At 42.4% G+C, this 22,319-nt stretch overlaps 1 protein-coding gene and 1 long non-coding RNA gene across 11 annotated transcripts in view; one reads left to right on the top strand and one right to left on the bottom strand.

The window, feature by feature from the left end:
* The first annotated feature begins 8,147 nt into the window (after positions 1–8,147).
* Positions 8,148–22,319, top strand: part of LOC138924067 (uncharacterized) — a 28,079-nt gene continuing 13,907 nt past the window's right edge. The window contains exon 1 of the long non-coding RNA XR_011438660.1: positions 8,148–8,348. This is a non-coding gene — a long non-coding RNA (uncharacterized lncRNA). The remainder of the gene's footprint in view (positions 8,349–22,319) is intronic.
* Positions 15,509–22,319, bottom strand: part of CD84 (CD84 molecule) — a 51,549-nt gene continuing 44,738 nt past the window's right edge. For 2 of the 10 annotated variants that reach the window (XM_070266930.1, XM_005609957.4), the window contains 5 exons: positions 22,198–22,317; positions 21,509–21,541; positions 20,040–20,137; positions 19,035–19,097; positions 15,509–17,358 (listed from right to left, as the gene is read on the bottom strand). In XM_070266930.1, the coding sequence (XP_070123031.1) occupies positions 17,296–17,358; positions 19,035–19,097; positions 20,040–20,137; positions 21,509–21,541; positions 22,198–22,317 (377 nt within the window). In that variant the 3' untranslated portion in view covers positions 15,509–17,295. Of the gene's footprint in view, positions 17,359–18,521; positions 18,628–19,034; positions 19,098–20,038; positions 20,138–20,995; positions 22,318–22,319 lie in introns of those variants that run through there. The other 8 variants (XM_070266932.1, XM_005609958.4, XR_290284.4 and 5 more) reach the window with 7 other exon arrangements.

The following is a 22,319-nucleotide window of genomic DNA, read 5'->3' as shown; positions in this document are numbered from 1 at the left end:
GTTCAGCAAGCTTCTGGTTTTGTGAACAAGTGGAGATTTGGGGAGAGTGGTGCCCTCAGAAAAGACATGGAAGCTCCATGCCCTTTCCCCATACCTTGCCCTATGCATCTTTTCCACCTGAATGTTTCTGAGCTATATCATTTCATAATAAAATGGTAATCTAGTGAGTAAGATGTTTTCCTGAGTTTTGTGAACCAGTCTAACAAATTAATTGAACCCAAGGAGGGGTCATTGGAACCTCTGATCTATAGCCAGTTGGTCAGAAGCCCAGGTGACAATCTGCACTTGTGATTGGCATCTGAAATGGTGGTAGTGGGGAGTGGGGACAGCCTTGTGACTCTGAACGTTAACCTGTGGAACCTGATGATGTCTCCCAGTAGTGTCAGAACCAAGTTGAATTGTAGGACACCCAGGTAGTGTCAGAGAATTCCTTGTTGGTGTGGACCAACATTGGAATTGAGTACAGAATCTTTTATTACCCCAAACAGAATCTTTGTAATCATTGAGCAATGATTCCCTATTTCCCCTTTCCCTCCGCCCCTGGTAACCTAATCTACTTTCTGTTTCTATGAATTTTCCTATTCTAGATACCTCATCTAAGTGGAATCATACAACATTTTCCATTTTATGCCTGGCTTATTTCACATAGCATAATGTCTTCAAGGTTTGTCCATGTTGTGTCATGTATCAGAATTTAATTCTATTATTTATGGCTGAATAATATTTCATCGTTTGTATATACTACGTTTTCTGTATTCATTCATCTGTTTATGGACACTTCAGTTGTTTCCACCTTTTGCATATCGTGAATAATGCTTCAATGAACATTGGAGCATGTATCTGTTTGAGTCCCTGCTTTCAACTCCTTTGGGTATATACCTAGGAGTGGAATTTCTGGGTCATATGGTAATTCTATGTTTAGCTTTTTGAGGATCCAGCAAACTGTGTTGTATAGTGGCTCCACTATTTTACATTAGCACCAGCAATGTGTAAGGATTCCAATTTCTCCATATCCTTGTTAACATTTGCTGTTTTCTGTTTTTTGAATAATAGCCATCCCAGTGGATGTTAAGTAGTATCTCATTGCAGTTTTGACTTGCATGTCTTTAACGATAGTGATGTTGAGCATCTTTTCATGTGCTTATTGGTCATTTGTATATCTTATTTAGAGAAATATCTATTTGAGTCTTTTGTCTCTTTTAAAATTTGTTTGTTTGGGTTTTGTTATTGCTGTTATTAAGTAGTAGGAGCTCTTTATCTATTCTAGATATTAATCCCTTATAAGACAAATGATTTGCAAATATTTTCTTCCATTCAGTGGTTGTATCACTTGATAGTGTCTTTTGATGCACAAAAGTTTTTAAATTTTAATAAATGCCAATTTATCTATTTTTTCCTTTTGTTGCCTGTGCTTTTAATGTCATATCCAAGAAATCGTTGCCAACTTCAATGTTATGAAGATGTTCTCTTATGTTTTCTTCTAAGAGTTTTATAGTCTTAGCTCTTATATTTAGGTCTGTGATCCATTTCAGTTAATTTTTGTATATGGTAAGGTAATGGCCCAACTCCATTCTTCTGCATGTGGATATCCAGTTTTCCCAACACTATTTGAAAAGACTGTCCTTCCCTATTGAACGCTCTTGGCATCTTTGTCAAAAATCATTTGACCATGTACTTAAGGGTTTATATCTGAGCTATTTTATTACACTGATCTTTATGTCTGTTTTATTCCTGTGCCACACTGTTTTGATTAGTGTAGCTTTGTAGTAAGTTTTGAAATCAGGAAGTGTGAGTCCTCCAACTTTGTTCTTTTTCAAGATTGTTTTGACCATTCAGAGTCCCTTGAGATTCCTATGAGTTTTAGGATGAGTTTTTCTATTTATGCAGAAAACCGTGTTGGGATTTTCATAAGGATTGCAGTGAATTTGTAGATCACTTTGGGTAGTATTGTCATCTTCACAATACTAAGTTTTTCCATTCATGGACATGGTCTGTTTTCCATTTACTTTTGTCTTCTTTAATTTCTTTCTGTAATGTTTTGTAATTTTCAGTGTTCAAGACTTTTGCCTTTTTGGTTAAGTTTATTCCTAAGTATTTTGTTCTTTATAATGCTATTGTAAATGGAATTGTTTTCATAATTTCCTGATTGTGTTTTTCATTGTTAGTGTATGGAAACAATTGTGTTTTACTTGTTAATTTTGTACCCTGCACCTTTAATTCATTCGTTAGCCCTAATAGTTTTTTTCTTCGTGGAATCTTTAGGGTTTTCTATATATAAGATCTTGTCGTCTGGGAACAGAGATAATTTTACTTCTTCCTTTCTAATTTGCGTACCTTTTATTTCTTTTTCTTGCCTAATTGTTCTGGCTAGAACTTCTAATACTATGTTGAATGGAAGTGGTGAAAGTGGGCATCCTTGTCCTGTTCCTGATCTTAAGGGAAAAGCTTTTAGTCTTTCACTATTGAGTATTATGTTAGCTGTGGGTTTGTCATATGTGGCCTTTTAAGGGCTGAAGTACAGGTGTGTGACTTAGGATCTAATCAATCATTTCAACTGAAGCCAGGAATAGACATAGGGTTATCCAGGAAAGATCTGTGGATGACCCTCTTGTCTGACGACTTGGGTCTCTCTGAATTGCATGGGAGATTGACAAGGTTTTTGAGAATTTTATACCAGCAGAAATGCTGTCAGCTTGGACTGAAGGAGACAGAGACAAGACTAGATGAAGGAAGGCCATCAGACTTCAGGGATTTTACAGGACAGGCCAATAGAGCTATCCAGTTGCAAATATGCATTATCCTTCAAGAAAAAGGAGAAATGATCCCAAAGGTGGTTCAGAGGTTGGCAGGGCTGATACTGCTACCATGGGCCCTGGGGCACAGGCTCAGGGGTCAGAGCTGATTTATTCTCAGTTCCAGGGAGGTAAGACCACTGCACAGGCTTAGAGGATAGGCACGGTGTGCCCAGAAGGCAGGGCCACCCAGGTAGATGCAGAGGATAGAGCATGAAGCCAAAGAGGATTATTCTCAAGTCTTAAAATCTAGTAGAATTCTGTCCTGCTAGGGTTTGGACTTGTATGAGACCTGTGAAAACTCTCTTCTTTTCTATTTCTCCTTTTGGAATGTGAATGTCTATCTTTTGTTTGTTCCACCATTGTTTTTGTGAAGCATATAACTTGTCTGGTTTTACAGGTTCACAGCTGGAGAGGATTTTTCCCTTAGGATGAATCATATCTTGAGTTTCTCTCATATGTGATTTAGATGATATTTAGATGAGATTTTGGACTTATAATTGATGTTGGAATAGTTAAGACTTTTGGGGCCATTGCAATGGAGGTGAATTATTTCGCTTTTTAGAAGAAAATGGATTTTGGGGGTGCAGAGTGCAGAATGTCATGGGCTAAAATGTGTCCCCCCAAAATTTATGTTTTGAAGTCCTAATCCCCAGTACCTCAGAATGTGACTGTATTTGGAGATAAGGCCTTTAAAGAGATAATTAGGTTATAATAAGATTATTTAGGTGGGCTCTAATCCAGTATGGTTTGTGTTGGACATAGGGAGAAGATGGCCATTTACAAGCTAAAGAGAGGGACCTCAGAATGAAACCAACCTTGCTGGCAGCTTGATCTCAGACTTCTAGCCTCCAGAACTGTGAGAAAATAAATTTCTGTTGTTTAAGCTACTCAGTCTATGGTACTTTGTTACAGCAGTCGTAGCAAACTAATGCATGGCTTTTGTTGCGTTGAGGTAATTTCCTTGTATTCCTAATTTTTTGGCTGTTTTTAATTTTGGAAATAGTCTTGAATTTTGTCAAATACTTTTTCTGCATCAATTGAGATGATCATGTGTGTTTTTCCCTCTATTCCGTCATGCATTCTATTACATTACTTGGTGTTTGTATGTTGAACCATCCTTGCATTCTAGGAATAAATCAATGTATAACCATTTTAATATGCTGCTGAGTTTGATTTGTTGGCATTTTGTTGAGAATTTTGTGTCAATATTTGTAAAGGATATTGTTATGTAGTTTTATCAATGGGTGGTACTGGTGAAAGGCTGAAAGGTGGGAGGAGGGAGAAATGAATCTTTTTTATTCATCTTGGTTTCTGATAATGTCTCCAGCAATGGCAGTGATAGTGGAAAATGAGTGCAGCTCCAGGGTTTGTAGTCTAACAATGCAGTTCCAGCGGTCATTCCAGAAGTCTTGGCAGTGTGTTATTTGTGGGCTCTGACTCCAATGGTGGCAGCTGCAATGGTGGGTGACCTTAGTTTCCCAGGTTCTTGTAGTTTTGATGAGAATATGGACTCCTGGCATTCTTCAGTGGGGCAGCACTGGTTCCAAAGGCAAATTCCCCTAGGAGTGGTAACAACTTCCTAGAATTACTAATTGCTTAGTAACCTCATCTTCTCTGTTCTACTCCTCATACCCTTCCATCACTTTTGTATTCAGTTTCCTGTATTCAATTTGCTGGGTTTGTAAAATCTAGTATGGTTTCGTATTTTCTGATTGGACATTGACTGGAACACTTTCTATTTTCAGCTTGCTAATTTTTTATTTTTTGTAATCAGTTGTGGGTGTTGAGTTTTATCAAATATATTTTTTGGAATATGTCAAGATGATTATGTTTTTCTCCTCCTTAATATGTTTAAGCAATAGATTGCAATAAAAGATTTCTTAAAGATAAATCATCCTTGAATTTTGGGGATAAACCCTACTTGGTTGCATTTTTTTCTTTTATTGCATTGCTTAGTTCAATTTGCTAAAATTTAAATTAAGATTTTTACCATTTCTATTTATAAGTGAGATTGGTATATATCAGGAGTTGACAAAGATTTTCTGTAAAGGTCAAGATAGTGAATATTTTAGACTTTGTGGGCCATACAGTCTCCATTGCAACTACTCAGCTTTGCTCTTGTAGCATGAAAGCAGCCATAGCCAGTACATAAACAAATGAGTGTTGGGCGTGTTCCAGTAAAATTTTATTTCTGAACACTGAAATTTGAATTTCAAATAATTTTCACCTGTCACCAAATATTATTCTTCTTTTGGGTTTTTTTCCCCAACCTTTTAAGATTGTAAAAACCATTCTTAGCCCACGGGCCATATCAAAACACTTGGTGGGCTGGACTTATCCATAGGCTGTAGTTTGCTGACTCCTGGTCTACATTCACTTTTTGGGAAATCATCCTCATCTAGTTTGGAATCAGTGTTATATTAATAGCGCTCAATGAATTTTGAAGTTTCCCACCATTTTCCATGCTTTGGGACAGTTAAAATCACATGGGAATTATCCTTTCATTGAAGGTGGTAGAACTAGTTCATAAAGCCATGTAGGTGTGGTACATTTTTGCGAATTAGATCACTGAATTTTTTTGTTGTTGTTATAAGGCACTTTGTTAAAATAAAAGTGCTTACATTCCTTTAATGTATTAATCTATTTCCTGAACAACATATGGAATATTTAGTAAATACTCTGTACCTATTCTGTCCCTTATAATAGTAAGAAAACAGTATTATTTTAATAAATTTTACTCCTCTCAACTTCCTTTTACATTTCTGCTCACCATGGTATCACCTATAGCATAGTTAATTATTCTTCAAAAAAAAAAAAAGGAATTTCTAGTCAGTGTTTTCTAGTAGCAATTGTGAAATGCTACAGAAACCATAAAACAAATTTAAATAAGAATTCCAGATAAATTAACACCAGTTTTGAGAAACTATTATTATTATCATCACCACCCAGCTTATTTGTGCTGGATTATGTACCAAATGGCCGGATCTTCTAAAGAACATCTAGATAACATTTCTTTCATGTTTCAAGAGCAGAAAATAACTGTACAAGGTTAAGTACAAAAGTACACAAGACAACATACACGAAAAATCCACATATGAATTTCATCCCACCTGCAGCTTTTATATATTTGAAAAGTAGAATTCCTGAACTAAGAAATATTGTCCTTCTATAGTCCTGTCAAGTTTAATGGAAGTGGGCTTAACCTGATTACAACACTAACCCCCAGTATCACTGATGAGAAATTTACAAAAAGTCATATTTTTCAATAAATTAAAGTCAGTGCAACACCTGTGCAAGCTAGAATGCTAGCTGTTTGGTGAACAAGGACTGACATCAGAACCAGAAGTCTATAAAGTCCCAAACATTAAGTGTGATCTTTTTCAAACTGCATCCATTCCTCATGTAGATGATGTGAAACCCAATCCCGTGTCTCTTTGTGTGTGTGTTTGTCATCTTGCTATTTCATCCTGAGCATCTAGATACTTCTTCCTGTTGCTTCAAAGTCTTGTAACTTTCTTCATCAACCGAAGTACATCCAGCTTCATCTTCACTCTTAATACCCATTAATTTCCTAAATTTGATGTTTTGGTCCTTGTTTCCAAAATTCAATTTTTCCCATATTTCACCAGACTGAGATTTGTCCCCTTCTTTCTTGCCTTGCCAAAGCATTTTCTTTTCTTTCTCTTGTTCAGCAAATTTCATTGGACTCACAGCTGCTGGGTTATAATAGCTGGGTACGGCTATTCGGGTCTCTGCCGAATCTTTAGCCTGCAGGGCTGCCATTTGAGCTGCCATAGCTGTCTGAGGAGTTACTTGCGTTCCTGATGCCAACAGGGCAGAAACATTGAGGACAGAACATCTAGTAGCTGCAGCTGCTGAGGCTATTTCTTGTTGTTTTTGTTTCTCAACCATTCCCTTTTCTCGCTGTTCTTGTAATTTCTTTGCCCTTTCCAATCTGCTAGCTAAAGCTTCTTGTGCATCTATTGCTGTATTTCTGCCTCTGAAGGGAGGTGGACTAGGAGTTCGGCTTAAACTTCTACTAAATCTTCTTGTTTTTTTCTCTTTAAAAGAGTAAAGGACTACTCTTTTTCCTACTCCTGCTTCTACTCCTAGGCCTGTGTCTTGATTTTGAGTGGGACCAAGATCAGATCCGACATTTTATTTCCCTGCTTCTGGATTGTGATTTCTTTTTCTCTCTGCTTCTGGATCTTGATTTCTGCCACTTCCTGCTTCTACTACAATCATGCTTTTCACAAGACCTAGATCTTGAGGGACTTATGCCTCTTGATGACTTTCTTTCTTTGCATTTGTGTCTGTCCTGACCATTTTCAGATGAATTTAGCTGCTCTTTTCCTTTATTAGAAGAATGTTCTTTGTCATTATGTTCCTCAGACTTGTGTTTCTTAGAGGATTTATCTTTGGATTCATGTCTTCTTGCCTCTTTGCTTCTTCCTTCAATATCTGCCTTTCATTTTCTTTCCGTTGACCTTGATTGTGATCTTGAATAATGATGTTTTGAGACTCTAGGAGAAACATATACATCTGACTGCTCTTTTCTTATCTCTATCTGGGGATGTCTTTTCTGGGGCTAGTCCATCTCGTTCTGTATCACTAGCCGCCGTAGTCCAGAGTCCTGGCCACTAGGGCAGCACCTCCACTTGCTGCTTTCAAGAGTACTGGCCGCCCCGATGCTTCACCACAGACTAAATCACTCACGCAAGGGACCTGGATGGCACAAAGGGGATCCACTGAATATTTTATCCATTTTTCTCTGATTAAAGAAGTTCTAGTTATAAACTTTTGGCTTATTTACTATCATAGATATAAAGCTATACACCAGAGCAAGCCATAGGTTCTTCCTGCCACTAGATGGCATTGTCACATTTGTGTTTTGGAAGGATCACTCTGTGGTGTAGAGAATAGATTGGACTGGGGGAAGTGTAACTGCAGGAGGTAAAGTGCTGTTGTCCAGGAGAGAGATGGCGTTGGCTTAGAGTTCTTTCGCTACTGGTGGTTGAAAGAAGAAAAGTTAGATGGACTGTAAAAACATTCAGGAGGTGTGTCAGGGGTTTTCAAGATCACTTCCAGGTTCAGTGATTCTCTAGGAGGACTTATCAGATTTAGCACATAGTCATACTCATGGCTATGGTCTATTACAGTGGATAAATATAAGGGAAAATCAACAAAAGGCAATGGTACATGGAGTGATGTCCAGAAGAAACCAGGCACAAGCTTCCAAGAGTCTTCTCCCAATGGAGTCACAAAGGATGTGTATAATTCCGCTAGCAACATTTTGTGACAACACAAGTGAAATGTTGCCTGCTAGGGAAGCTTGCCTGAGCCTAGGATTCCAGGGTTTCTATCAACAGTCGTTAATGTACGCACTATCTACCTAACATGTACCAAAATTCCAGAATCCCAGAAGGAAAGCAAGTAGGAGAACAAACCAAATGGTTTGTACGAACAGTTGAAGCTCAGTGAACCACTCTTATCAGAGAATGTTCGAACTCTCCTAAAATCCAAGTTCCCAGACACCAGCCAAGGACGAAATTTGTAAGCACACGTTTCAAAGGACAGTAGTCTTAGGCTTACAATGTTAACTCTTTTCTGTGTTTTCTAACTGTTAACTATGTTTTTTTGTAAAGTCAGTATTTTTCTACTGCATTTCCATCCAAATGTTGGAAACTTATCAAGGGAATATACTCAGGAGTAAATAGCTTTGTTATTGAGACATAAAGGATTGTCATATTCCAGGTAAGGCAGTTAAAGACTGCAGAATCTGTTGCATCTTCATTAATTAATCAAAATATTACACCTTGAGGACTTCCTCTGTAACTTACCCGGGATCAGGCAGTTTGGATACAAATGGGGAGCAAAACCAAACATGCTGTGTCCTCATGGAGCTCACAGTCTAGTGGGGAAAGAGAGGCATTAATCATACAATCACAAAGAAAAATATTTAAAGAGAAAATTTGAAAACTGCTGTGAAGAAAGGGGATGTAGTACAATGAAAGCAAAATATGAACATCAGACGCGGTCTGGAGGAACAGGGAAGACTTCCCCCAGAAAGGGACCTCTGAGCTGAGCCCTGAGGGGTGAGTGGACATCACTGAGTGAAGTTGTGTATTGGAGGTAGTGAGAGAAAGGAGAAGGGAGGTGAAGGATTTCAGGCGGAGGGAGAGTCCTAAGGCTAATGTGTAGATTAAATTAAATAAAATGTGCTGGAATCTCAGAGGGCACTGGAAAAACACTACCATTTTTTTTTTTAATCTTCTGAAGTAGTTCCTGTATCTGCTTACAGAGTTCCTCGAAAGGGGCTCTGAAATTATTCAGGGTAATGGTTCAATTTTAGCCCAAAAAGAAAAGGATGAAGAGATACAGCTGGGGGGGGGGGGGGGGCGCGGGGAGGAGGCGGGGCCGGGAGCCCAAGCACATCTGCAAAGAGTTGCTTGGAGTAGAGCATCTGGGGCTTCTTTGATAAGCAAGGACCAAAGGAATTGATTTCAGATGTAGAAGCTTCCATTTGTCTTGTACATTACCTCTTAGCAAGTCGTTTCTCCTTCGGGGTTTCATGAAAAATCCTGAGGCCCTGGACTGGTGATTCTTAGCAAACTGCAGCCTCATTCTCCTTATTGAAAAACACAGTCCTTTTTGTCCTGGGGCCAGCCGGCAGTGTAGTGGTTAAGTTCGTGTCCTCCACTTTGGTGGCCTGGGGTTCCCGGGGTTCAGATCCCAGGTGTGGACCCACACACCCCTCATCAAGCCATGCTGTGGAAGCATCCCACATACAACAAAATAGAGGAAGACTGGCACAGATGCTAGCTCAAGGACAACCTTCCCCAAGCAAAAAGAGGGCCATTCTTCCTCACCAAATAAAACCAAAAAACAAACCCAAAACAAGGAAAAGCCCAGTCCTTTTTGTTCCTTTGCTCCAAGTGGCACTGTGGGTGACACAGACAATCCTCACTCTCCAATTCCCTAGACCCAGACTCTGAAAGTGTTTTCTAGGACTCCTTTTCTTTTCCCAATGTCTGGGTCCCAATCTGAGTTCAGTTCAACAAATATTATCAAGCTCCTCTAGGTCTTGGCCTCTATGATGGGTATTGTGAACTAAAGGATGAATAAGGGACCGGCTCCGTGGCCGAGTGGTTAAGTTCGTGCGCTCCGCTGCGGTGGCCCAGGGTTCGGATCCTGGGCGCGGACATGGCACCACTCGCCAGGCCATGTTGAGGGAGCGTCCCACATCCCACAACTAGAAGGACCTGCAACTAAGATATACAACTAGGTACAGGGGGGGTTTGGGGCGATAAAGCAGGAAAAAAAAAAAGATTGGCAACAGTTGTTAGCCCAGGTGCCAATCTTTAAAAAAAAAAGATGACTAAGATAAATGTTTTGTCCTGGGGGAAGATGGATCCAAAGCATGTGATTAAAATGCCCAGTTTCCCTGTCTCTGGGATATCAAGGCAGATCTCCCTGCTCCGCCTCTAGCCGTGTGCCTCTGCGGTGCTCTGCATTCTTGTTGGTTCTAGTATCGGTCCTCCCTGTCTCTAGCTCTTCGCCCCTCTCTCACGGTCCTGGTCTTCTTTCTCACATCAGACTTCCTTTTGCCGGTTCTCTCTCTTCCTACTCTCAATCCCTTGATCTCTTTGTGTCTACTCAGGGCCTGAGTTTTCAGACTGCACAGAGCATTTATTATGTCATTGGTAGAGCCTTTGGGGTTTCAGCTACTTACTCTATCTCTTCTTTTCTTGAAAACAAAGTAAGACACAAAAAGAATAAATGTATTATCAAATATTTTTTGTGTTTACCTGCTGAAGTGGAGCCTGTAGTCTCACTTAGGCTTTTGCAAGGTAAAATTTTTGGATGATACTTTATTGATGGAAATTTACAAATGCATGAAATTAAGATGACATGTAGAGAGGATAAGATACCCTGTTACAAACATGGCACTTAGCTTCTGAAATAGGTTTAATGGCATTCACTAGTAGTGAGCATAATTTTCATGTTCATATTATTTAATTAACTAATCCGATAAACATCTTTTGAGGATCAGAGTGTCATTAGACACCGTGGACACAGAAGGGGAAGAAAGGTTTCTGATCCCAACAATTTATTGGCCAGTTGGGGAGACATTTAAAAAAATACCACAGGTATGTAATGATGACAGAATGTGATAAATGCTACTCCAAGGCACTTATGTACTAAATGCTGTAGGAGTGTAAATAGGGAGCTGTATATTTAGCTTGGAGTGGGAGGTTTGGGGAGGCTACACAAAGAAGGGATGCTTGGTCTGATTCCTGAAATATGAAAGAGCCAGAGATGGAAGGAAGAGAAAGGCAGTCCAGGCAGAGAACACAGCATGGGCAAAGACAGGGAGTAAGAAAGGATTTGCTTTGTTCATGGACCCATGGTATTCCCATGTGGCTGGAGCCTAAGGAGCAGGCAGGAGTGGGGCTTGGAAGATCCTATGGAGAAGATTGCTAAGGAATCTGGTCCCAGAGGAAAAAATTTTCAGTACAAAAATGAAGTGATAAGATCTGTGTCTTAGAACGATTGCTCTTTATGTGCTAGCAGCCCAGGTAACATAGGATAAGGGAATGTCCTGAGAGAGTGGGCATGGAGAGGGACAGTGTGTTTGAGAATTAGACAGGTTGAGGGGACATGGTTGAGAGGAGCCATAGGGAGGAGTTGGAATTGTCAGGACTTTACAACTGATTAGATGTAGGGGGAAGTTGGGGTGACAGGAAGGAGGAGTCAAGGATAAGAGTTTTCGACTTTGGGTAGCTGCTGATTGGTGAAGCAGTGAAGAGTAGCAGTTCAGCACATAGCTCCTGGAGTTGGAAGGCCAGGAGTCGAATCCTGGCTTTAATAGTTACTTGAATGAGTTACGTAGGCTTTCTGTGACTCAGTTTCTTAATTTGTAAAATAAAGAATAACCGCATCTACTCTGGGGGTAGGTAGTTTTAATGTTTCTTATGGGCTTTAAATGAGTTAGTACATGCAAAACATTAGGGCAAGGAATGGTACATAGTAAGCAATCCGTAAGTGTTAGCTATTATGATTATGGCAAGTCATTAACTGGCATAGGGGAAACAGAGCAGAAGTTAGGGAGCTCAAGGAGAGACCCATGAGTTCAATAATGGGTACATTGAATTTAAGGTGACTTCCGACATCCATGCAGAAATGACCCATAAACAGTTGGAAGTACAGGTTAGAAATGAAATGATTGAGATTATGTGTATTTAAAAAAATTCTGTGGCAGATAACTTATGTAATTATTTGCCTACAGTAAGACCTCATAGAAAAATCTCTGTTTCTCACTTGCAAACATATGGCCATTTTCAGGTCCCAGAGTTGATGCAGCCCAAATGAAGAGACTTGTGTAGGGCTGTTCAGAACTGTCTGGGCAATCAGCCAGCAAGAGGTGATAGTTATTATCCAATGAGAGGCTAGTTCTGTTCTTTTATGCATTCTCAAGATAAATTTCTCAAAGTCTGCAAGTCTCTAGAGAATGTACCAGTCATTACTTTGCTTCCTCAAGTCAGAACTTCAGGAATTTACTCTTCATCTATTCCTGTTATTCTTGTGATATTAACAGTGGAAATTTACACTGTGCTTTTCTTGTTTTGTAACAACTCATCAGAAATGCTTATTACCTGGATCCCTTGTTTGATATGAAACCAGCTCTGCCCCAAATGTAGACAGAAAACTCTCCCCAAGCTTCTTTAATGGCTGTTTCCAATAGAAAAGTTGAGTGGTTATCCAGATAACAATGGAATTAATACATGCATACTTGGAGTTGCTCTTAGTGTCTTTAATTATAACTATAAGTACATATTCACTGAACAAATATTTGTGGTCCACCTATTATGTGTCAAACAAAGTGCCATGTGTGTGCTATACCTCAGCAAACTTCTAGGTGTTGGGAATCCACAGCAGGTAAACAGAGGCAGCATGGTAGAGTGCCAGTGGATGGCTCTTGATGACAAGGAGTCTTGAGTTCAAAGCCTTTCTTCCCAAGTTTCCGGACTTTGCTAAGGTATTTATTCCCTCAGCCTTAATGTAACCTAGAAGAATTAATTTCTGCTTTACAGGGTTGCTGTGAGTATCAACAATAATGTACAAAGCATCTAGCATAGCAGTCGGTCTACAAAGTTGGCCCTCAGTAATTGTTACAGCCTCCCTGGCCTCAAGGAGCTCTCTATTTCCATTATTATTATTCAGACATAGCCCCTGTTCTCTCAGCCTAGCTGGAGGGACAGATAGAGCAGGTAATTAGAGTATAGTGTGGTAAGCGAAATCATAGAAGGAACAGACATTGAGTTAGGAGGATTGAAAGGTAAAAGTTTGATATCCAATGTTAATTTAGCATAATATCAGATACATTTCTACTGCAAGAACCTTATTTCGTAAGATTGTTAGCATCTTATGAAGATTTCAGGCCTATAACAGTGAATACAATGACCCAGGGCTTTTCTATGTGTAGGCATTTAATCCTCACATCAGCCCTACAAGGTCGGAACTATCATTCTCCCCTATTTACAGATGGGCAAACTGAGGCACAGAGAGGTTAAAATAACTTGCTCAAGGTCATATGACTAAGAAACCAGGATTCAGATCCAGGCATTCTAGCATCAGAGCCCGCATTTGCGACCACTCATTACACTTCTTCTATTGTCTCCTTCTTCGAGCTTCATTTTACAGCCAGCAGAGACTGTCACTAATTATACTTGAGAAAATTGCACAAATTAAGAGAAATTTAGGGAAAAGTCAAACAGCAGAAAAGTACTGAATCTGGGAGGTGAGACAGCCAGGCTGTTTCTTTTTTCCAGATGCAGCCTAAGAAGCGCTGTCTGTTGACCCAGCCTGGACCAGTCCGCCTCCTTCCTCCCTATGCCCAGTTTCCGGAGATGGCCCAGTCAAGCTCTTCTCTTGTGGGCTGTAGTTCAGAGTGTTCTGTAGCTTTTTAAGAATCACATTTGAAATCAGCTTCACTTTCTTTTCCTGAGAGACATTAGCTGCAACATTTCTCATTTTCTCAGTTCCCTGGTGGAGTCCACACTGACTTGCATGCAGAGGGACTGCCCTTGCTTATCAGAGAGCCCTGCCCCCTAAGATTTCAGTTTCAATGTGTATTTTAAAAAACTGGCACATCTTGGTCTGATTCAAGCTCCTATTCCATTGAAAGAATACTTAGATTTTATAGAGCTGTTGGTCACAATGTAGTTTGTCTGGAAAGCTGTGAAGGGGAAAATAGGATCACTCTCATTTTACTGAAGGGGAATCTAAGAGCTGAGCCCTAGGGAATGGGGTGAGTAGGTTACATCTTCACAAATCAGAAGATTCATAGAGAAGAAAGAGTGAGAGACAAGGGCACAGTGGTCCTGAGTCCCAAAGCCACTTTAAGAATTCCTGTGCGCTTGTTCCATCCCAGGTTTGTTCTCCTGGAAGACCTGGAGAACTCTTCCCTCGGATTCTTTTCTTTCTTTCTTTTTCCTTCTCCTCTGCCTCTCAACTTTCTACTGGGGTATTAGGACACTAGGATTTCACTGAGTGAGCACATCAGGGAAAGGCAGGGACGGGTTAGAGAACGAGGATGTTCAGGAGTGATCCCTCTACCCACGTAAAGGTGAGGAGCGCTTTTATATTAGGAGAAATCCAGTGTGTTTAGTGTCACTGTGGAACTTCTCCATCTCTTATGACAAAGGCTCTTTATTTCTTCCTTCATGTCCTTCCCTGGGGTGACTGCCTTTCAACCTCCTCACACCTGGCTCATTGCTTCAGGTGATGTCTTAGTTGGTCTGTCTAATTCTGAAAGTCTTCTCCCTCCAAAATGCCCTTACGCTGGGAATAGCCTCTGACGTCTGCATCCTGGATGATTGCCATAATTTGATTCCACTATGCTTATTGGCTTCTATCTAGCAATACTTCCAACATGTACCTTCTGTTCGAGCTGGCTGGTCCCTTTCAATTCTAGTCTATTCAACAGTGTTTATTGCTCATAAGCAGGTTACAAGGCATTGTGTTGGCTGGTGGTGGATACAGAGGTGCATCCTCTCATGACTACCTCTTCGTGATCGTGAAGTCATGGATCTTGCCCCTAAGTAATGTACAGTGTAGAGGGAAACAAATAATTATCTACTCTGGAAGGCAGAATGAAATGACTTATAGGGATAGAAATACCAAAGAAAAAAAAAGGAGTACAAAAAGAACCATAATTAATTTGACTAGTGATACTAGGGAAAGCTTCACAGAGGAGGTGACATCTGAGCTGGACGTTGAAAGATGTGTAAATGGACAGGGAGAGAGGGCGCTCAGCTGAGGCACTGTGTCACACATTGGGAAGGGACTATGAACATGCATGGTGTATGGGTAGCTGCCCCAAATACACCACACAGATCCAGGCTTCTGCTTTTTTTCATGCTTTACTCACTTGGATGCCCTCTGTCTCCTTTTTCATTCTCTGTCAAATCTCATCCATCCTTCAAGGCCTAGCTTCAGCCCTGCCTTCTCCGTAAGGTCTTTTCTGACTGCACTAGCTCATGCCACTCCTTGCAGCATATAGTTCAGGATTTAAATGTAGTGTCTGTGCTGGAATTGGTTCCTCAGCTAGCCTAGAGCAGACATGATGCTCATCTTATACTTTGGGGACCTTGCAGCGGCCAAAAAAGTGCTAATGGTAGTCGGGAATAGATGGTTCTGAGACTAGCACCTTCATTCTACTTAAATAGAGTTTATTTCTGCTGTCCAGTCTGTGATTATTCATGGATTTAGGATTTAGCTGGTTACATTTGCTAAACTATCAGGGAAACAGTTCTTCAAATGCTCGCTTAAATCTTCTGCTCAGCTGTGCATGATTCCTCCTCAGTGCTGGCAGGGGGACGGGGAGGGGCATCTAAGCTCACTTGAACTGCGCGACTCTCTGGGTTAAGCCTAAGGAACTGGGGTGAAGCCACTTTTATCATCTACACCATCATCTCCCAAGTTCCCTCTGAGAGTGCCTCTGCTTCCTTCAAGGTCTCTTGTTTTGATGGTTGGGTTACACTCAGTTCCCCTAAAGTGCTGGAAATATAACTGGTTAATTCCTTTTGGAGAATGGAGGTGCTGTGTATGGCTTCGTCTTCTTGCTGAGGCTGCTTGGAATCTGTATTAGTCTGGTTCTGCAGAGAAACAGGACCAATAGCAAATATATATAATATAAGGAATTGGTTCACGTGGTTATGGAGACTGAGAAATCCCAAGATCTTGTAGTCGGCAAGCTGGAGAGGTGATGGTATAGTTTCAGTCTAGTCCAAAAGGCCTGAAAACCAGGAGAGCTGATGCTGTAAGTTTCAGTCCACGTCCGAGTCCTAAGGTAGGAGAAGACCTATGTTCCAGCTCAAAGACAGTCAGACAGAGAGAGAGAGTGAATTCTCCCTTACTCTGCCTTTATTTCTACCCAGACTTTCAATGGATTTAGTGATGGCCACTCCCTTTGGAGTGGGGGATTAATCTGCTTTACTCAGTCTACTAGTTCAGATGTTAATCTCTTCCAGAAACACCTTCACAGATACACCCTGAATAATGTTTAACCAAATATCTGTGCACCTCATGGCCCAGTCAAGTTGACACATAAAATTAACCATCACAGAGTGATATGAAGGAAATGTTGGCCAGGAGGAAAATCGTACGAGGCTTCTGAAGTAGAGCTTGAATAAAAATGCCCCAGCAGTCTAGTCCTTACAGAAAGAGCATTTTGCAACTGTGCGTTTGGAGAGTGTGTCTACACAGCTGAGAGACACAACTCTGATGGCTTCCCAGGTGACACTGTCATGTGTGGTTGGGCTAGTCCAGCCAGTGGTACCCTGCACAAAGGTTCCCATGCAAAGGGGCAAGTAGAGGCTGAAATGCAGCCTACACTCTACTCTTCAAGTCATGTGATTGGGTGAGGGGCTGCATCTGCACGAGGAAAAGGGTGCCTTTGTCTAATTTGCCCAAGGTGCTGTGTGGACTGGTGAGGTTGTGTGCCAGGGCTCCTCACATGTATTGAGTGTAAGCCGAGCATCCTAGATGGTGTGCCATGGCATATTACAGGTGTGCAAAATATTGATCTTCTCCATATATGGGGTTGCTGGTAAGGGTCATCACCTCTAGTCATGAGAAGCCTCTAGCCGTATGCAACCTCAGACGTGAGCAATCTTGATTGTTTACCACATTGTGCCATAAAAATATTATTTTATCCATGTCCTATGATGTGAAGAAGGTTGAGAAGCACTGTGCCTGGGGACTTGCCTTGTCATTCATCCAGAAGGGAGCCATTTCAGAAAGGGCACGTGTCCATTTGTCTATCTAGGCACAAACTATGCCTAGTGGCAGAGAGTTTCCTGCTTTGCCTACATTTTGTGATGTGGTGATTTACAATCTCCAGGTAAGCACTGGGCAGAGAAAATCTGGGTCTGGGGCATCTGCCAACGTCTGTGGTTGTAGCTCAGTTTCCACAGGGAGAATGTTGGCTGGGAGCCTAGATTACAATTTCATAACTTGAAGTCCCAGGAGGTTTGCTGTCCTGTGTGCTGATTTTCTCCTGTGCACAAGAGGGAGACAGAGGACATGTTAACTGAAAGTTGTTACTGGGGAATTCCAGTCCCACGAGGTACCCAGGAGAGTTCTGCAAATGGCACAGGGAAATGCCTTAGATTCCCGTGATGCTGGGGAAATCTAGGGTAGGAGAGCCTTCTCTTTTGCTGAGTTGCTGCCTCCGCTCCAGTCACCTTATTTGAAAGCCCTTGGGTAGTCAACTTCTTAGCCCAGAAGAAAGCAGCAGGAGGCAATGGGGGTGTTTGCATTGATTTTGATTATAGGCTTGAGGCAACATCCAGGCTCAAGCTACCTGCCTTCCTTCTTCCTGGTTGAGCCCTAGTTCCTTCTGTACCCCAATAACTGTACCTTTGTGTACACATAGTTGCGAATCACCCCCACTAGTGTCTGACGTGCTCTAGTTATTGAGAGTACCGCAGACAATCTTCCCAAAGGCTTGAGAAGTCTTAGGTTTAAAATTACATACTAACCAATTAATAATTGTCATCCAACTGTCTAGTTGATTTACTTTGAGATGTCTCCATCCAGGACTCCCTGATTAAACCTTCAAATCTGGTCCTTTCCAATTTTATCTCCTTCTCTCTTTCCTCCCACTCTCCTTCAGACCCTGGCTCAAACATGTGGGACCCTGCCCCTCATGCCTTGCTTCTCCCATCCTTTCCTCCTCCTCCTCTTCTTTCCTCATTTACCCCCTTCTTTTCCTTCTCCCTCTTTCCCTTCCCTGATCACTGAGGAAGTAAATATTCTTCTGTCTCATTCTCCAGGACACTTGGCTCATCATTACATTCAAACTGACCTGTGCATTAAGTCCCTTTACAAAGGAAATGGCTCGTCCAGCTCACAGATGCCTTAGAGAATTAGCTCTTAATTCTTAATCATGGATTTATTTGCATTCCATTTCAACTTCCCAATATTTCCTCCCACTATTCATTTGTTATCCTTATTTCCCTTTCCCCTAGACTCCTAGGTTCAAATTTATCTTTCGTGATTGGCTTCCTGCCTATTAGCTAGCTATTAGACAGGAACACTTCAAAAACATTTCGTTCTCCAAGAAAACCCAAAGCTGTCCTTCTGACCGTGGCAGAAACGAGGACCCGCAGACAGTGACAGACCCTCACCAGCTCCCCCAAACTCTTGTGACAGGACTTACCTTCCCTCTTTGCATATTCCAGGGAAGGACACTGAGGCACAGGGAATTGTGAATGCCACTAGACCACTGCAATCAGCTGTGGAGGTTGTGTACTGTGAAGGTCAGCTGAGGGAGCAAACAGGAACTGAAATTCAGCCTGTGTTCTACTTGCTAGTTTGTGCACCTGGTGTGGGAGAAGGGCACCTGTTTTCTAGTTTTCACACTGTGAGCGAGCAGTGGCCCTGGGTGTTATAGAGGCTCGAGTTTTCACTGTAGTTCAGAGGCCTAGGGGGTCCTACATTTAAAGGGTGGGATCAGCATCCCAAGCAGGCCAGTTTGTGGATGGCCATGGACCTAGGAGCAAGGCTCTGTGCATGTGTACAAGTACCTATACCAAAGCTCCCAGCAGTCAGTCCTGAGAAGTACAGAGAAGAGTCCAAGAGAACCAGCTGGCCCCTGGTTGGATGGCTGGGGTAGAGCAGAATGGCTGGAAGAGATGGGGCAACTGGCAGAAAAGGTCAGATAGGATTTACCTTATCAGAGCACTGCACTACGGAATAAATTGAGTTCACTGGCTCCTCCTTGGCAGGGAACACCTGTAAAACACCCATGTTCCCCTTAGTGAGGGAGACCAGGCAAACCCTTATGAGTCTCCCTTCCTACTGCTGCCCCTGCCCAATGGGACCCTCCCTGGTCCCATTTTCACTAGCTGGCCTCCTCTCCTGGCCTCAGCTCTGGTCCCATCGGGCTTTGGAGAGGATCAGGGTCAGGTGGGGGTGTGGGTGGGAGAGTAGGTAGCAGTTGGGCAAAAACCTCGGGAGCCAAGAGGAGGGGTCTGCGTGGTTCAAACCGAGTCTTGCTCAATTAGGATTTTAGCTTTTCACGGGCTTTATGGACCTAGCTACCCTATCAGTCCAAGCACAGTGCTAGACTGACCCAGCAGACCTGAGTATCTGAGGAGCAGGCTGGTGAAGGCACAGAGGAAGACAACACCATGAAGAAGCCTGATCCAGGGTGGAGGTGGGGGGGGGGGCAGGCAGGTAAAATGCAGGTGGGAGGAGAGGGTGTGGGACAGAGCGACTCTGAGCCTGAAGAAAGCAAGCTGCTGCTGCAGCCAGACAAGGAAATCGCATTCAAGGGGACCTTTTTCAGTTCTGTGCCCTTGGAGCCCCCTTAGCAACCTGTTCACATGTCTGAGGCCACATATAGCCCTCACCTCACACTAGGGGCTCCCTAGTTATATGTCTCTGTAGAAGGTGCGTCACTCCTAGTCATGATTCTCATCTAACCCAGAGCCAGGCCTCCATGTGGAAGCTTAGGGCCTCAACTCCTGGAGGCTGCCATGGGGTGATAATCAGTCACATTCTTGTCCTCATAGAGAGACTTGTGGTATCATTTCCCTGACATGATATTTCCTAGTTGGACCCTCCAGTTTCTTGGTTGTGGCTGCTGTCTAGGCAACAGGAAGCAGAGGCCTGCTGCCTGTGACTCCCTGTCCTGGGGGTGATGATGGGGATCCATGAGTAGCATCAACTCACCTTGGACTGGGGGATTTCATCGTAGATTCTGGACTCTGCTTGCTGGGTGTTTCTTGAAGCTGTAATATATGTGTATATTGTGTTCTTTGAGACAGCATCTGTGTCACAAATAAACATACAACCATACTATGTGAAAGGTGGATGAATTTTTAGAGATGATCTATTGTAATGTTCTCTTTTTAAGATGAAGAAATGAAGCCCCAAGAGGTTAAATGGCTCCCAGTCCTCTTGGATCCTTGGACCGTCTCTCCCTTATCTAGGGATTGTGTGTGGAATGGGAACCACCTGGCTCAGGCCCCACCCAGAGGACAGTGGGAATTCATTTCCACTCTACAGTCTGCAGTAGGCTAAAGAGATTCTCCCCAATCCCTGTGTGGGCAGTCAAAGTAGCTCTTCCACCCAGGGTCTTAGTTAATGTCTCTGGAACTTAGCACTGACTGCCTTGCATGGCTAGCTGTCTTTTAATGGAGGGTCTTAGTTTTTAAACAAGATTGATTCTATCCAGTTATACACTGTGTTGGATTCTTCTGGTGCAGACTTTCCTTTACCTCCTCAATGTTAAGCACATAGTAGATGCTCCACAAACGTTTGTTGCTTGATCAATTCACACAGTCAAACATGTATTAAGCTCCCTCTATGTGCCAGGCTCTGTGGGAGGCCACAGAGCAGCAAAGACAGGGGAGGTAAGTCCCTTCTTTTAAGAATTCATGGGCTGGTAGAGTCATGCCTTGCAGCATACCCCTTTTCTTCACTCCTAACATGGAACATTTTAGGGTCAAGGTGAAAAGAGAGAGTCAGAGTTCTGGACCTTCACAATCCAGGGCACAAACAACATATAACACATATAACGGGTCTGACTGAGCAATATCACAGGGTTCCCACGTTTCAGAGTTCAGTCCTGTCTCGGCCCCTGCCCCAGACGTGGCAAGTAAGCCAGATCGAGTGCTTGCTCTTACCTCATTTGTTGGTGAAAAAGGACCGCTTCTTTCTTCCCAAGAGTGTGAGGGATCGAAGACAGGTGTCTTTTTGAGAAACCCTGAAGATCACCTATGACCTGAGCAAGTTGTGTGACTTCTCCCCATCGTGAGGCCATTTGAGTTATAGTTAGTGTCACAAACTCTTCCTCTAGAATGCCTTTCTCTAGCTAAGCCCAGGCCCGTCCATTTTAAGTACAGTAGCTGACATTTACTGAGTACTTACTATGTGCCAGGCACTGGGCCAAGTATTTTATATGTGTAATTCCATTTAGTCCACTTACTAAGCATATGCAGCACAGCCTATTATTGTACATATTTTACAACCGAGAAAACAGACTTACAGTAATAAAATGACTGGTAGGTATAAATGGTTAAGCTGGGACCTTCACCCCAGACTGCCTGCAATGCAAGCACAAGCTTGGTCTTAACCACTCTGCTGTGAACTCATCTCTCCCAGTTGTCATCCGGGGAAACTTGTGGCTGAGAACTTACCAGGGTTCTTACTGAAGGTCTTGGAGTAGGAACCTGAGGAATTAGACCCAGAGGAGAATCAGGCACGTGGAAGTACAAGCAGAGCCTTTCTACATCCAGGCTCATTATCATGATTGGTGGGAAAGGAGGGCTTTGGGTGGACATGGGGTTAGGAGGAATAGGAGGATGTAATGACCCCCTAGGGGCCCAAGATCCAGTTTCCTCAATTGAGAATGGCACAATTACAGCAGGATCCAGAGGGATCTCGTGACAATCACGGGATACAAAATTAGTACATGTCCCTCAGTGACTCTCCGAAAGTCCTAGTCAAAATACAACATAGTTGGAAGTGACCCCGGAGACCCTCTAGTCCAAACCCCATTTCACATGTGAGAACACTGAGCCAGAGAGGTAAAGACACGTGTTCAGTAAAGCACAGCTTGTTAATGGCAGCGCTAAACTCAAACCCAAGTTCTGGGCCCAGCAGACACTGGTGATCCCAGAAACAGATCTGAAGACCATTCAGGGTAATGTCATATAGTCCTCAGAGCCATTATTCTGGGGATGGTGAGGTGGTGGGGTGGCACGGGGCCTGTAGGAAGCCTGATACCCTAGAATAAAAACCTCTCCACACCACCTTGGATAAATGACTTCAGTCCCCGGAAGACGGAAGGTGCATTTCCAAATTTTACCTTCTGGGAAAATCCTACCTTGTCTTCTTTTGCAGAAAAGGAACAGAAGCACTGCAGGTAGAATGAGCATAAACAGAGAGAGCACAGCCAGCCCACTCAGCAGCCCAGTGCGGCGAGTATGGAGGCCCATTGCAACATCT

The sequence above is a fragment of the Equus caballus genome, chromosome 5 (assembly GCF_041296265.1).
Source record: "Equus caballus isolate H_3958 breed thoroughbred chromosome 5, TB-T2T, whole genome shotgun sequence".
NCBI classification, from domain to species: Eukaryota; Metazoa; Chordata; class Mammalia; order Perissodactyla; family Equidae; genus Equus; species Equus caballus.
The sequence above is the reverse complement of the archived record's forward strand: the minus strand, read 5'-3'. Positions and strand labels throughout refer to the sequence as shown.